This window comes from Physella acuta, unplaced genomic scaffold (assembly GCF_028476545.2).
Source record: "Physella acuta isolate Inbredline_101_S28 unplaced genomic scaffold, ASM2847654v3 ptg000386l, whole genome shotgun sequence".
In the NCBI taxonomy this organism is placed as follows: domain Eukaryota; kingdom Metazoa; phylum Mollusca; class Gastropoda; family Physidae; genus Physella; species Physella acuta.
The window spans coordinates 1,070,765-1,085,568 of NW_026731905.1; the positions used below are offsets into that span (position 1 = coordinate 1,070,765).

Here is a 14,804-nt window from a genome sequence, read left to right on the forward strand (position 1 = left end):
TTAAAATGTCGATATTTTTCAAAAACCTTGTCAGAACTCTGTCAACATAGAGTATTTTGATCAATTCCTATTACAATTTATTAAAACAGTTTTCTAAAACGCAAAATAACGTCTAAAATTCGTTTTCTAAAATTGCTTTTTTATAATGCAAAAGTGTGACGTCACTGTGTCACACAATCTGAATTCCCCCCTCCCCCTCATCACACACGGTCACAAAATTACGGACCCCCCCTCCCCTCTACGAGTGTGACGTCATTTATGGTCGACCCCTTACCAGTTAAGTAGTGTGAGCAGCACTACACTGATCTCTCCCGTTCCTTCTCATTATGTTAAAAAATAATCTTTGAAGAACACAAAAAGCAGCGGCTAATTCAAAAATGTAAAGTTAAAATGTATAAAAGCAGTCCCCTTATTACTTAGAATGGAGATTACTTTTTTTTTGCCATTTTAAAAACAGATTACCAAACATCTTCCCTTAAATAAAGTAAATGGAAACAACTAATAAAAAATTATTAAGTAGAAGAGAAAAAGTGTTTAATATTTTACTATTGCAGTAGGTTTTTTAAAAAAAAATATACTAATACAATATTATTTCAGCAAAAATACATACACGACACCCCTCCCCATCCGAACAACCCCGTGGTGGGGACGAACACGACAGCGGAAGTACAGCTCTAGTTAGAGACACTTGGAGACCAACAGAGACCAAGTAACATGGTTGCCAGAAAAATTTTATTCTAAATCCTGTTGTTGGCTGCCGGCCATTACTTGAGCCGGTTATGTCCCCTTGTGAGTTACAAACTGGAGTTATCGCTAGTTTTAGTAATACAACGAACAAAACACAAATCATGATTGAGAAATCGGCAATTATTTCAGCATGTTTTGTAACAATAAAGCTAAAAGTATGGCACTTCATGAGCTGGTCGATTCGGCGCAATTTGGTGGGTGTGGGTTCGTGTCTAGATTTTAATTCAGTGGGGTTCTAAATATAGCTAACATGATCTAATTAAGTCACGTCTATTGATGGTTGAATGAATCGGTAGTTTGGACAGAAATTAGAAAGGCACCCCAAAACAAGACGGATCTAATTTCCGTAACCACTCCCAAAATAGTACGCCAAACCATTGCTTCATAATATTATTAAGTTGAGCTTATTTTATATTTTCTGTTTCTATATTGGTTTGTTTTACTAATGCACTTTTCCTGGATATAATAACGCTGTTAACATGAGGTGAATCAGACGCGGTTATTTCCCTTTGAGATCCCCATAAAAATGCACACAAACAAAAAATGGCTGACAATCAATTTCATAGCACTGAATACAAAAATCATGAAATGCCAAACCACAAAATTCGTTTTTCCCACGAATAATAATCTCCACAAGATAGACTCATCGTTAAGAAATATCGATATATAAATTACGTGTCTGATATGATCCCGATACCCACATAAATATACGTCCAAGGGATTTTTTTTGGTGAGGGGTAAACACTTGGGCACCCATTTATGTGTAGTGGGGGTGGACTGGGTGGGCCGCCGGGCAGGGGGGTAAAATCCCGTGGGTACCCAGGAACGGTGCTATAAAAGGCTCAGAGTGCTTTAATGAAGAAAAAAGAGTTGGTTAAAAATCGTGACCCTAACAGCCTTCTATTTTTTCATTCCTTCAAATTCATCTTTTGGATGGTTAAAAATCGTGTTTATAGCGTGGCCTCGTTAGAGGACAACGTTTAGTATCTATGATATGAATTAGACAGTAACAACACAGTACATACAGTCTACCACTTCTTCGATCTTAATAGTGATATTAAACAATTCAACACAATTCAGTATTAAGGTAATGTAGTGCCTCCGCAGCATATAAACCATATATATATATATATATATATATATATATATATATATATATATATATATATATATGTATGTGTATATATATATATAATTATGTGTATATATATATATAATTATGTGTATATATATATATATATATATATATATATATATATATATATATATATATATATATATATATATATATATAGTATATATATATATACATATATATGTATGTATGTAGGCGCTCTCAAGATTGTTGACATTCTCTCTTATTTTTCCCCACAGGGTAATACCCCCCCCCCCTCCCCACCAATCTCACCTTACCTAAGGGAGAGAACTCTATCTAGACTTGATTTTGATGGATTTCTTTGAGCTGACCTTTTCTCGAAAGTCCAAGAAATGATGTATTATCAGGGGAATCTATACCGTCCTGATCTGGCCAATCAATAAATACTCATTTGTTAGGGTTTAAGAAAAACAAACATTATCTCAACAGGAGGAGCGAATATTTTTGTAAGATAATTTTCTTCTAGTAAGTTTCAAAAAATGAATTTATAAACACAAATAATACTTGACAAAAATAAATTAACTTAATATAGGCAAATTAACAATTGCAATCTGTTGCTTGGAAAACAAACAAAAAAGAATATATATATATATATATATATATATATATATATATATATATATATATATATATATATATATATATATATATATATATATATATATATATATATATATATATATATATATATATATATATATATATATATATATATATATATATATATATATATATATATATATATATATATATATATATATATATGGGCCCAGTAAAAAAAAACTAATTTTTAATTTTTTTCTAAAATGGGTTAAAACCTGCGTAATATTTGATTACCTCCCCTAAACCCTCCCTGTAAATTTGGGTCATTGGAAAATTATCCAAAAGGTTTAATTCCATCCAACAGTTGAAAAATACTAATTATTTCAACAACATATTTTTAAAAAAAAAACTATACGATTACATATAATGGCCTATAATATGTTTAAAAAAAATATACTAGAGCTGCTTATAATTGAGAACTTTTTGATGCTCTCTTGATTTTCTGTACACCCTAAAATATAAAGACAAGTGAGATGAGAATGATCAAAGGGAGGTAATCAAATATGGAAGATATCTATCATACCACAAGCCAGGTAATTCAATGATCAAAGGGAGGTGATCAAATATGGATGATAACTATCATACCATACACAAGGTAATCCGTGGACCAACAAAAGATATCTTTCTTCATATCAAATATCTTGCAAAGATACTTGTACACAAATGTGTAAAAGAAATGTGTAAAAGATTGAAAATATAGTTTAAATATAAAGTGTGTAAATCAATAAAAAGGTAATTGATGAGTTTAAAGTACATATAAATTAAGTGTTTTTTGTTAAAAACTTACAATTTAATCAAATCAAGGCAATGAACATGTAATTAAGAGGTACGATTTCAATCGTCGCCATTTTATTTTATATTTTGGCAATTATCAAAACATATTTAACAAAAAGATAACAAATGCAAATAACAAAAGAAAAATGTACAATTTTCATAAAAACATGGTAAATAAATTTAATTGTAAAGAATTATAAAAAAAGATTTGGCAAAAAACGACTGAGAATGTCAGTTCTACTATGCTGGTGGGCAACACTCTATTAAATTCCTTAAGAAAATTAGTAATTTCACTTTTTTTTATTCTCTCAATACTAAGTTGTTAACCCAGGGTTTTGAGATTGGTCAACAATTGAAGTGGCATGAGACTTCGATACTATCAAAAACTTGAGGTAGATTGTTTTTAAAAAATAACAATAATGTTCAGTTTGACCTAAAACCCCAGCGACATTTTTAGAGGGATATTATTATTTTTTTTGTTAAATGTCCTGCATTAGGTTAAGAAAAAATATTCTCATTCTTTCTGGTTCCATACAAAGTGCTAGATTTTGTATACTGTATGCCATACAGATTTCAATATAATTCATGATGTGAATTCTATTGTGTTTACTATACAGTAAATAAAGAAAATTGTAAAACAAAATTACCTTCAAAACATTTGAGTCAAATTTTGTTGCACGAATACACTTAAAACAATTTCATGAAGACAAACACCTTTCTTGAGGGATTGACTTCAACAAAAAAGAAAAAAAAAATGACAGGAAGACCCCTGATCACAGATATGTAAACATGAATGAGCTAGGCTTCTCTAGAAGAGTGGTGCTAGAATAATGAACACATTTTACTGGAATATCTGTTGCTAAATTACTTTTTTTTCAGCTTTTGTTTCCAATTGTAATTATATCAATTAGGCCTACTTACTCAATTATTAGCCTCTGGTTAATAATGCATTTTATTATACACCCTTCTTTTCATTTTAAGTTACGTAAGGTAATGCTTTTTCTAATGAAGTATTTTTCAAATTAACAGTTGTGTGACAAGTACATATTAGAACTCTATAGTATTGAGTTTACTCTTTTTATTTGGGTAAAAAATGTAAAGGTAATCTATCTCTTGCTGGTTTTAGACCCCAGACTGAAGTCAAGATCATCATCTGTTTCAAAGAGTCTTCTCTTTGGTTCTGGTGCAATGGAAGATGCATCACTCATGTCCAAGGTGTCTAGTGAGTAGTTGTGTTTCCCTGAGGTGGCTGGCACAGACAGCTCAGCGCTGAGAGCATCCTTGGAAAACACCGTCCCATTTGGTCTCCGACTGCCGCCCGTGGTCGTCCCATACTGCCTGGGGTGGGGCGGTGAGCTCTCAGGCCATTCAAGTTCTGAAGAGTTCAGGGATGAGGAGAGGACATTTTTTAACATGGTGTTGGAGTGGTTGGTTTTACTTGCCTGTGAGTACTCATCATTTTGACTGATTGGTTTCAGATGTCTATGAGACTGTCTAGACAGAAGGTCCTGAGTAGACAAGTTGGGAATTGAAGAATATAACAGCGACGTACTAGAAGGCAGCGTGTAAGCGTGATGAGCATTGCTGTTTAAAATACTGCTGTAGTTGCTAGATGGCAGATCGGTGTGACTGAAAGAAAATGGATTTGGAAGCCCTCGTGACCCAGGTGGTAAAAGTTGAATGGGGTCAGTGAATGAAAACGTATGCTGAGGTAGATGGCCTGATGATGTCGTCGGACCAACTTTAATTGGTGCGCTGAAATTAAAATCACCTTTGGATTTAGTTCCTAAATTTCTGACGGCGTCAAGGTCTAAGGAGTACAAGATTCTTCTTTCAACATTGGTGTTGTTTACTTGGCTGTTTGGGTAGGTGTCTATAGGTTCTTGTTTGACGCTCAGGTAGGTGTCTGTAGGTTCTTGTTTGACGTTCAGGTATGTGTCTGCAGGTTCTTGTTTGAAGTTGATGCCAGGTGTGTGGGTATTTGTGCCACCTGCTGTGTCATATGGGTTGGACCTGAGAGAAGTGTAGAACTGATGTTCCCAGCTAGATCTGCTACCCTGGGAGATCTCACTCATACTCCGAACCACCGGGGAGATCTTCCCATTCAAGCTCGGCACCAGGGGTGGGACACTGCTGGGGCGGGGCAGTGAATGTGGGTGCTGGGTTGTTTGACCAGAAGAGGGGGCTGTGCTAGACTCTCCTGGCAGGGAAACAATGTTCCTCTCTGCTCTGGTCATCAACTCCAGGCAGTCCGTGAGTTCAGGGGTCATGGAGTAATCCAAGTCTACAGGTTCTTTTTTAATGTAGACAGGGAATTGGTCTGAAGCTGAGGAGCTCAGGTCTGGGAGACTTAGGTGACTGCTGTCATTTGCGTTCTGAGCATTATAATCACGATGTTTCTCCGGCTCATTTTTGATTGAAGTCATGTAATTCTTATCTGATTTTTTCTTATGATCAGAATTTACATTTGCTTTCCTAGCTAGCGCAGATGGGCTAGTGCTGTAATCTTCTAAAAGCTGTGAAATTTTATCCTCAAACTCGGAGTCACTCATTTTTGCATGTGACGAGCTGTGTGGTTTGTGAGAACTTTGGTGACTGTGTTCCTTGTCCATTGGGCTAGGGAGCTCCAGATCAAAGGAACCGTTTTTAGGCTTTGGGTTCAGCTCACTGAAATGAACTTTTTTTGGTGTTCTGTCCTTGCTTTCTCCCTCATCCTTATGCTGCACATGTGCATCTTTAAACACTTCTCTGGAGGAGGAGTGGTAGTTCTCATGATAGTGAGGCTCATGGGCTTTATGTGGAGGAGCCTTTTTTGATGCAGGCTGACCTGTATGGGCAGATGTTGAGTGAGCGCTGGTACCTGGGTTGCTCTTTGTTGTCGTTTTTTCATCAACATAATATTTACCAAATAAAAGTTTCTTTGTGGGGTCCACTGGGTGCTGGGGTCTGCTGACTGTATGGTCAGCACTTGTAGGTGGCTTGGCGCCTGTTTCTTTAGCCACGGAAGCGGAATCAGTGTAAGTCTTTTTTGGCTCCAGGTTAATCTGAAACTTGTTTGCCTCTCCGTGCCTCTGTTCTGTTTTTTTATGATCAGCTCTGATGAGGACGTTGACAGTCTGGTGGGAGACTTTGTCCTCCAGCTCTTCAATGTACCTGTCACTTCGCTCCAGAGCCTTCTTCAGCTGGTTGATTTCCTTCTCTTGCTCAGAAATTTTGGTCTCCAGGGTTGCAACAGTGTAGCGACCAAACCTGGAAGGTTGGAAATAAAACTCATAATTATTATTTTTGTAAACACAACAAATAAAAGCATCACGAAAATTAATAGTTTTAAAAAAAAAAAACACTATTAAAACGTATAAGTAAACACATATAACACAGGTGAATGTTGGTGTATATCACTACAACTATTTGTGATGATCTGATAAGCTTCTTGTTATTAAGTTCTCACTTTACTGACCCCACACACCACCTACACCCAGACAATGCTGAGTCCCAGCCTACCCCACAAAAAACAACAGGAAACAAGTAGCAGCTAATATATCAACAAGTCTTACAAAGACCTCACATATTCATTTAAATGACAGTGTGAGAAAACAATAGATTAAATAACTGAGTGAAGCGTAAAAACAAACTTTTTGGGTGATCTTTGTGCCAACTCTAGCCGTAGGTTTTCATTTTCCCTTGTCAGGCTGACATTTTCATCTTTCAGTTTACCATTTTCCTAGTAGGGATAAAGAGATGGATGTTTCTATAATGGCCCTAGCAGTCAGATATGAAGTTTTAATGGTAAATTAATGACCTTAGCAAAGATAAGAAAGGGAAACTAAATAATCATTTTAGTTTTCCTCTAGATTTCACAATTTCATTTGTATGCTTAAAAGTTTAAAAAATTATGTAAATAACATTTCCTTTTTATTATTATTATATAAACTTAAAATCAGAGAAACTATAAAAGTGTATTAAAATAATTACTGATTTAGTGTGGGTCATTTCACTTTTTAGTTCAGAATAAAGCTTCTGGGCCTCTTGTAGATTTTTGTTTAGGGTTAGCAGACTTGCAATTTCATTTTCATGCGATGAACTTTTTTGCCCATGCTGTGTAGAATGATCTTTAGCACTGGCCTTGCTGTTTTTGTCTTCGGCATCTTGCAGTTGGGCCAACAAGATATTGTTTTCTGTGCGCAACACAATGATTTCTTTCCTCAACTTTTCAAACTGGTCCTCATATTCCTGATACAAGAGATCAAACCTTGCTCTTCGCAAGTTGGGTGAGCTTTTAATACCAGGATTTTCATCCTCATCGATTTGACCACCTATAATACAATATTAGAACATTAGTTAACACTTTTGTCTAAAAATGTAACAGATAAATTGTATTCCTTAGTCTTCACAATTCTTAACATTTTAAAAAAAAAATTAAAATAGAAAGCTTATATTTATAATGACAAATAAACATAGTTTAATTACCAATAATGTGTTTGACTGGATTCTGCTCAGAGATTTGAACTCTACAGGTTGGGCACTGGTTGTTTCTCTGTAACCATATTTCAAGGCACAGTTGGCAAAACACATGGTTATTTGGGCACAGAACTGGCTGCTTAACCTAAGATCAACAAAAAAGAATGAGTATAATAGAAAAAAATCCATTACTAAAACACTTTACAATATATTCTATCTTACAAAAATGATGCTTGTTAAATTCCTAATATCCATTAATATAAATGTAGTTCACACTAAACCCACCCACTTTAATTTTTTGCCTTGGGATACACATAATTTATGACTGACTTTCACTCAAGCACATCTACCAAGTGTAAAGATAGGTCTAAGTTACCAAAGACTATCAGCTCTGATTTTAAATCAGTCAACAAGTGCCTTTACAATTCTTTTACCCATAATGTATTTGTTGGAATAGAAGACAGATGTAAAAAAGTTTCCAAAATGAGGTTGGACATAAACAAACAAAAAGTGAATTAAAAATATTTTAATAACAATCTTTTCTGTATTATTGCACTAAAAAGGAGAATATAAATGATTTTCTAAAGCCTACCCTTTAAAACTCGAGATTCCTTGGTATTTTAAATTAATCATATTTGTATATTGTGTAGGGAATGCTGATCATGAGATGGTATAAAACCACATCACCAAAGCTACGAAAATAACAGGAAACCATTCTACTTTTTAATAAACAGTAAAGGTAGGTGGAAATAACCTTTAAAAACTTAATTATTTACCATAGGCTTAAATTGTAAAGTTAATAATATGCAATTGCAAAACCAAATGAGAGTTTTCGGGTTATATTTTTACTTCACACTTGACCCACAACCCAAATTAAAATTATTCATTCAAAGTCAAAGCTTTTGTAAATTAGGGTGCCTGTGAAAGCACATTTTTAGAATTTTAAATCTTGAATTGCTACTATATCTAGATCTAGATTACGAGTCTTGATCTACTAGATCTAATCTTGTTTACAGGTGCCGGTGTGTTACTCTAGTCAAGTCTAGTCTACTCAAAATCAGCAGTGCAGCGAACAGAAGCAATAATAAAAAAATAACTATAACAAGTTAACAACCATTATAATTATATTTTAAAACTATTTCTATTTAATACATCTTGATTTTAAAAAGCGTGCAACCTTTCCTAAACAAATCTGACATGAAATCGGAAGAGTAAATGATACAGTTGAATGCTTGTTGGTTCTCGCTTTGCTGTCCGACGCCATGATATCAACAAATTTGTTGCAGTTAAGAGTAAAAGTATAAAGTGGTGAAGTGGCTTTATAGTCGAAACAAACATTTGGAATATTTTTATTTAATCTAAATGTAGACTTGAAATAATCTATATTATGATTAATATCAGTACTTATGGGAAACTAATTTTTGAAAATTAAATATAAACCGCAGCCTATGCATTAAATTATAATTTTTAATTTAGCTGTTTAAATTTGCCACTTTAAAATGTATTTTAGCCTATTGATTTAGAGGTAGCTATTTGACAAATTTGTATTTCGCCTAACTAAAATCCTGTCTTACTTTTACATTTACAGCATCACAAAAATGCACAAAAATAAACAAAAATTTAAAATAGTGGTTAAGTTGTAAATTGCATCGAGATGATAATACTTGTTTAAACTTTGTGACATTGATAAGGTAGTCTCAATTTTCTTTAAAATGAAAAGTTTATATTTCTGCACTGGTATAGTTGTTTCCATCATTCTAGCAAGGCTTAATCCAAATATCGGTGCTCCAGGAGGTAGGCCTAGACTTACTTTTTACTTTTTTTCCCTTCTTTTTCTCTCTCTCCCTCTGCCTGCCTCTGCCATGACATGTATTAAAAATATTAATATTGTAATATTTATATTGTGTTTAGTAAGTTAGATACTTGTCAATAATTGACTAATCTAGACTAGATATAGATGTAGATATCTAGATCGAGAACAGTGACGCCGACTGTAGGCCCTACTTCTTTTTTATTTATTATAATTTATTTAGACCTAGAATCTAGATCTAGTATTTAGCCATATAATATTTAGGCCCTGCCCTACTATTTAGTTTTATTTAGTAATTACATTAGTCATTAGGCCATTAGGCCTATTATTAGTAAAATTTAATAAGTATTTATTTACTAAGGCCTCAAAATGTGTCGAGAGTAACTGTAGGTAGACTGTATTCCCCTGTATGTAGTAGAGTGTAGAGTTGTGTAGAGTGTGGTAGATCTTGGATAACAAATTACTATATAAAATAGGGGAGATAACAGATAAAATATTAGTATTATTAGTAATAGCTTAATCTGAAACTGAAGGCAGTTGATGGTGGGTGATCTGTTGGTTGATTTTGTGCCCTATCCACCATAAATTAAATAGGGGCAGATACTGAATTTTAGATATCACAAGCTACTGGTATGATTAAAAAGTGGGAAATAATTCTGACATAAAAAATATATTTAAGGAAAAAAACTTTTATCATATTCATATGCACAAAAATCACAAATAAAAATATGTTCTAATGTTAACAGAGATATAAGTATAGGAAGCAATACTAGATAATAAATATATATTGTAGGGCCTAATGATTTTTTAGGTATGTGTTAAACTTTTCTATGCTTCTATTAATTTTTTCTGCAGGTTTACTAAAACCAGAGCTGACTGTAAAATATTTAGCTGTGTCTATGATATTTCTCAATGGTGGGTTGAATATTCCAACAGAGGTAAGATGCTGTCATATTGTTTACAAGAACTGTTTATTTCTTCTTCTTATGGCATGATATAGACCCATATAATAAATGGGTGGTTTATATTTAGCTTAGATAGCAGTGTTGAAAAGTACAGCATGCTGCTGCTAGCCTACAGGTTTCAAGTTTGGATCTCTAAAAAATGATCTTTCCGCTAACAATCTTATTTTAAGGGTGATTTTTATCAGTTTTCAAAGTAACAAATATTGACCTGTTCATTATCAATTTAAGTGCCTAACAATCAGGGAATGTGGAGGGGGAGGAATAAATGATGGAGTTCAACCAGACTCACCCCAACTCAACAAAAAAAATCTACACCTCAATTAAGAGGGTGTTAAGTAATCTAAGAAATTCACAACCTCATAGTTTTTTGTCTCCAAATCATATCATTATATAAAATTATGTCAGACATTTCATAATATACCAATTTATAAAGTATATGGCTACTTTGAGCAATTGTTAATCTTGTGTTGTAGACATTGACAGCTGCCGTAAAAAGATGGGACATTCACCTTTTTGTGCAAGTTTTTGCATTTGTAGTTTTTCCTGTGATAGTCTACACCCTAGTCACTCTATTGAAATACACTTTTCTTCATCCTGCTTTACTTGATGGGTAAGACCTTTGAAAACTTGATATTTATAGCATTTTCATTAACTATTAAATAATTTTTAAATTCATCAGTTTAGGTTTTGTTAAAATAATTCTTTAATATAAAGTGAGGGCTGTGCTGTCAAATGAATTTCAAATAGTTTAAATATTTTCAGATTGTTGATATTGAGTGCAATGCCACCTCCTGTTTCATCAGCAATCATTCTTACTAGATTAGTTGGGGGAAATGAAGTGAGTAAAATATAGATATGTTTATACAAATATGCACAATTGTATTTGTGATGTGCTAACTATAATTATTTATATCTTATAGACTAGAAGCATCTAACAGGTGAATGGTGTATTTGCAAAAAAATCTTTTGAGTCTTTTCTTTACAGGCAGCAGCCTTGTTTAATTCAGTTTTTGGAAGCATGTTGGTAAGATTGTTTTTCTACACATCATTCTCCGTTGTTGTTTATTAAGCTGATATTTCTGTATTTCTTAACTATTAAAACCTTTCCTGCACTAGTGTGTTAAACATTGCTCTTTTTAATGCAAATTATGTGAAGTAAATTTAAAAGCATAATTTATATTTGTTTGTAAATAAACTACATAAAAAAAGTTTTTATTATCATGTATTAATTAATGGGATGGCATGCCCTAGCGGTAGAGCAATAGACTACTAACCTGAAAGTCTTGAATTAAAATCCAATTTAAATCAGTAGAATGCGCCTGATTCATTCCAACTGTGAGGGATACCTAACTCTTGTTAGGGAAAGTAAAGGCAGTTGGGCATAGTGCTGACCACACTATCCCTTTGTATACTGAGGTCACAGAAACAGGTGAGCTCTACTTCACAAACCATTAGGTTTGAAAAGGAAACTACTTTTTTTTTTTAATCTATCAAAAGTTCCTTTTTCAGGGTATATTTTTGACACCACCACTTATTTTGTTCATAGTAAGTATTTTAAATTTTTTTATAACTTTCCCTGTTTTATAATTATCAGTGCTCAATGACACTATAATGAAGTCTTTTTAAACTTTTAAAATTTGTTGGCTTTCTATATTTTTATTTTTAGTTAGGCTCAAAAGAAGTTGAAATTCCATCTGAGCAAATACTCAAGCAGCTGATCTTAACAGTCGTTGTACCTTTAATCTGTGGTCTAGTTTTTAGAAACTATAAACGGAGATGGCTGCTTAAACAAAACATTCCATTCAACCTGATTGGCCAGTAAGAATAATGGTCTTTTTATCATTTTACTTCACGTTTTTTGAGTGTGAAATATTGAGGTTGCCAGTGAAAAATTATTTTTTTAACACTAGGAACCCAATTCCTGAAGTCCTATAAGACATTTAATATTATAACTTTCATACAAAAAGTTTTAAGAAACCCAACAGAAACTACCAAGCTTTTTTTTAATAATGTTATTAAATTGTTCTTTATATATATATATAAAAAATTTCTCCAATAATTTCAGTCTCCTTACGTTCTACATTATTTACGCCACATTTTGTGCTACCTTTACAAGATCAGATCTCTCTTTGGATTACTTTTCTTTGATTACCACTGGTTTTATAAGTAAGTTAATATAAACATTTCATTCTTACATATAAAATATACTATAATTTCACATGCAAAATAGAAATTCTTCTGAATAGAAATTTAGTTAGCAACTCTAAAATTGTTTATGCCATCTCATTGTTTTTTTTTCAGTCACTCTGTTGTTAATTTGTATCCATCTGTTTCTTATCGTGATTTCTTATCGTATAATGGGCTTCTCAGCTTATGATACAATATCCATCATGTATGTTGGATCTCAGAAAAGTCTAAATATAGGTATATTCCCTCTTGGTTTAGTTACAAAAATTGTTTAAGCTTATAGATTCATTTGATCCTTTTTTTATTTCAGTTTTCTGCCTGCAGTCTGGCATTATGTGTTTATTGCTGTTCTTAACTTCCAGTTCAGTGTTTAATTTTGATTGTTTAGATTGTGTCACCATTGCTTTTTCTGGGACACATAAATCTATAACTTTGGGTGAGAAATTGTTTTATATAAATTAAAGCAAAAAAAGAAAAAAACAATTATTTAAAAAAACTTTCAACTTTTTTATTAGATCTACATCAAAATAATTTACCAATAATTGTAATATTGACTTACACAATACACATAATTATAATCAGACATAAAATATTGCTTGCAATAAAAAAATTTTTTTTTTTAATTGGCAAAAAAATGTTACAGGTATATTCTGAAGATAAAGCAATTTAATATCTCTATTCTGCTAGGTATGCCAGTTATAGAAATAATTTTTGAGGGCAACCCAAACATCAGTTATCTTTCTGTACCACTTCTTATCTACAACCCCATGCAAATAGTGTTGGGTGGGATGTCTATAGAACTCCTGGAGCGCTGGTTAAACTCTCATAGAAATAGCAGGTAATCAGTGTTTTAACATAGTAAGTTATAGAAGTTTTAGGAAGTAATGTATTTACTTTAGTAACTTTAAAATTGATGGATTATCTCAAGGCGTAATTTTACTAGAAAAATTAAAGTATGTAGACTTTGCTTTGAAGTATACCCTGCTTAACTGTAAACATATTTTTAAATACTGAAAGTAAAAGATGAGAATTATTTTCTAGAAGGACCAGTGCCAGGAATTCATATTGGTACTATGAAAAAAATTATTACTTCATTGTTAAATACTTGATTTTTAAAAAAATTTTCTAATTTCTTAAGTTATTTTTATTTTGTCTAAATTGAAAAAAAAAAAAAAAACAACAATTTCTAAATTTTTTGTTTTAAATTTTGGTTTACTTGTTTGTAAAAGTGTATTATTATAAAGTGATAAGTGTATTTTAAGGTTATGACCTTCTTAGGGACATTTTAAGAAATTAAATAGTTAACAAAATTTAACCTTTTTAACATTCCCAAATTATCACTTTTGTACCATACCTAATTAAATGTGATTTTATGTCCACAGAAAAGTAACATCTTATAGGTCTCATGTATGACAAGATCAAAATGAAATTATTGGAAAAACATGTTAACATAATTATTTAAGTCATCAAGTTAATGAAAATATGATATTACAAAATTGTTTAATAAACATCTATCTGATGCATGAACATTTAAATTGACTGAAATTGTTTTAAAATTTCAACTGAATATGTTTTGATTGCTTTTTTACAAGTTTTTAAACTGCAATATTATTACATTGTCTACATCTGATATTAATATTATGTCTACATCTGCTGTTAATAAAAAAAAAGTACAATTTGAACCAAAGGTCTTATTTAAAGAAACATCCCATACAATCAATGTATTGAGGTTGGGTTTGATTATCAATATTTTTTACTAAAATAATGATGAGTAAAAAGGAACATTTTTACATCATCTTCTTACCCTATTCAGGGTTGTATTTAAATGCAAGTTATTTTAAGAAAATAATTACAAAAACTATATTAATGAAATCTTGTAATCCTGCTGCTATTTGTCATGTTACTGCTTTAAGTACAATGATTGCAGCAATACCTGGTTATAATTTCACACAAATTTTCAGGTTTACATTTTAGTTTATTTTAAACAATGAAAAATTTAAAGTTTTGATTTTACAAACAAGCATTTGTTCTGTAAAAAAATATTGATAATTAAAGCTATACTTTAAGACACAAGAGGGAAGTCATGGCTGTTAGACATACAAAA

At 32.1% G+C, this 14,804-nt stretch overlaps 2 protein-coding genes across 6 annotated transcripts; one reads left to right on the forward strand and one right to left on the reverse strand.

Moving 5' to 3' along the window:
• Positions 1-3,415: 3,415 nt before the first annotated feature.
• Positions 3,416-9,014, reverse strand: LOC131942085 (uncharacterized). Its single transcript, XM_059301797.1, has 5 exons — positions 8,916-9,014; positions 7,748-7,883; positions 7,253-7,593; positions 6,913-7,001; positions 3,416-6,529 (listed from the first exon to the last, which is right to left on the reverse strand). Exons 1-5 carry the CDS (start codon positions 9,000-9,002, stop codon positions 4,387-4,389), a joined length of 2,796 nt encoding a protein of 931 aa, XP_059157780.1. The 5' UTR covers positions 9,003-9,014; the 3' UTR covers positions 3,416-4,386.
• Positions 9,015-9,359: 345 nt separating this feature from the next.
• Positions 9,360-14,367, forward strand: LOC131942084 (sodium/bile acid cotransporter 7). 5 transcript variants are annotated; one of them, XM_059301794.1, is made up of 12 exons: positions 9,362-9,532; positions 10,404-10,486; positions 10,987-11,123; positions 11,276-11,351; positions 11,499-11,537; positions 12,023-12,058; positions 12,180-12,331; positions 12,579-12,679; positions 13,011-13,136; positions 13,388-13,538; positions 13,742-13,768; positions 14,083-14,367. In XM_059301794.1, coding segments are annotated over exons 1-12 (1,011 nt in total). In that variant the 5' UTR covers positions 9,362-9,450; the 3' UTR covers positions 14,084-14,367. The 5 variants fall into 5 exon arrangements, with proteins under 5 accessions (XP_059157775.1, XP_059157774.1, XP_059157777.1 ...); XM_059301792.1 differs by lacking the exons at positions 13,011-13,136; positions 14,083-14,367 and adding an exon at positions 12,815-12,937 and having other exon boundaries at positions 9,360-9,532; positions 13,742-13,833; XM_059301791.1 differs by lacking the exon at positions 14,083-14,367 and having other exon boundaries at positions 9,361-9,532; positions 13,742-13,833.
• Positions 14,368-14,804: the final 437 nt, after the last annotated feature.

What these genes read in the sequence shown, in the direction of transcription:
- LOC131942085 (XM_059301797.1), bottom strand. Translation starts at nt 9,002, where the DNA reads ATGGCGTCGGACAGCAAAGCGAGAACCAACAAGCATTCAACTGTATCA. An exon ending in GTCAGATTTGTTTAGGAAAG is followed by an intron (nt 7,884 to 8,915) that starts GTTGCACGCTTT and finishes TGTTGATCTTAG; the next exon opens with GTTAAGCAGCCAGTTCTGTG. An exon ending in GCACAAAGATCACCCAAAAA is followed by an intron (nt 6,530 to 6,912) that starts GTTTGTTTTTAC and finishes CCAACCTTCCAG; the next exon opens with GTTTGGTCGCTACACTGTTG.
- LOC131942084 (XM_059301791.1), top strand. Translation starts at nt 9,451, where the DNA reads ATGAAAAGTTTATATTTCTGCACTGGTATAGTTGTTTCCATCATTCTA. An exon ending in GATTACCACTGGTTTTATAA is followed by an intron (nt 12,680 to 13,010) that starts GTAAGTTAATAT and finishes TTTTTATTTCAG; the next exon opens with TTTTCTGCCTGCAGTCTGGC. An exon ending in AACTCTCATAGAAATAGCAG is followed by an intron (nt 13,539 to 13,741) that starts GTAATCAGTGTT and finishes ATTATTTTCTAG; the next exon opens with AAGGACCAGTGCCAGGAATT.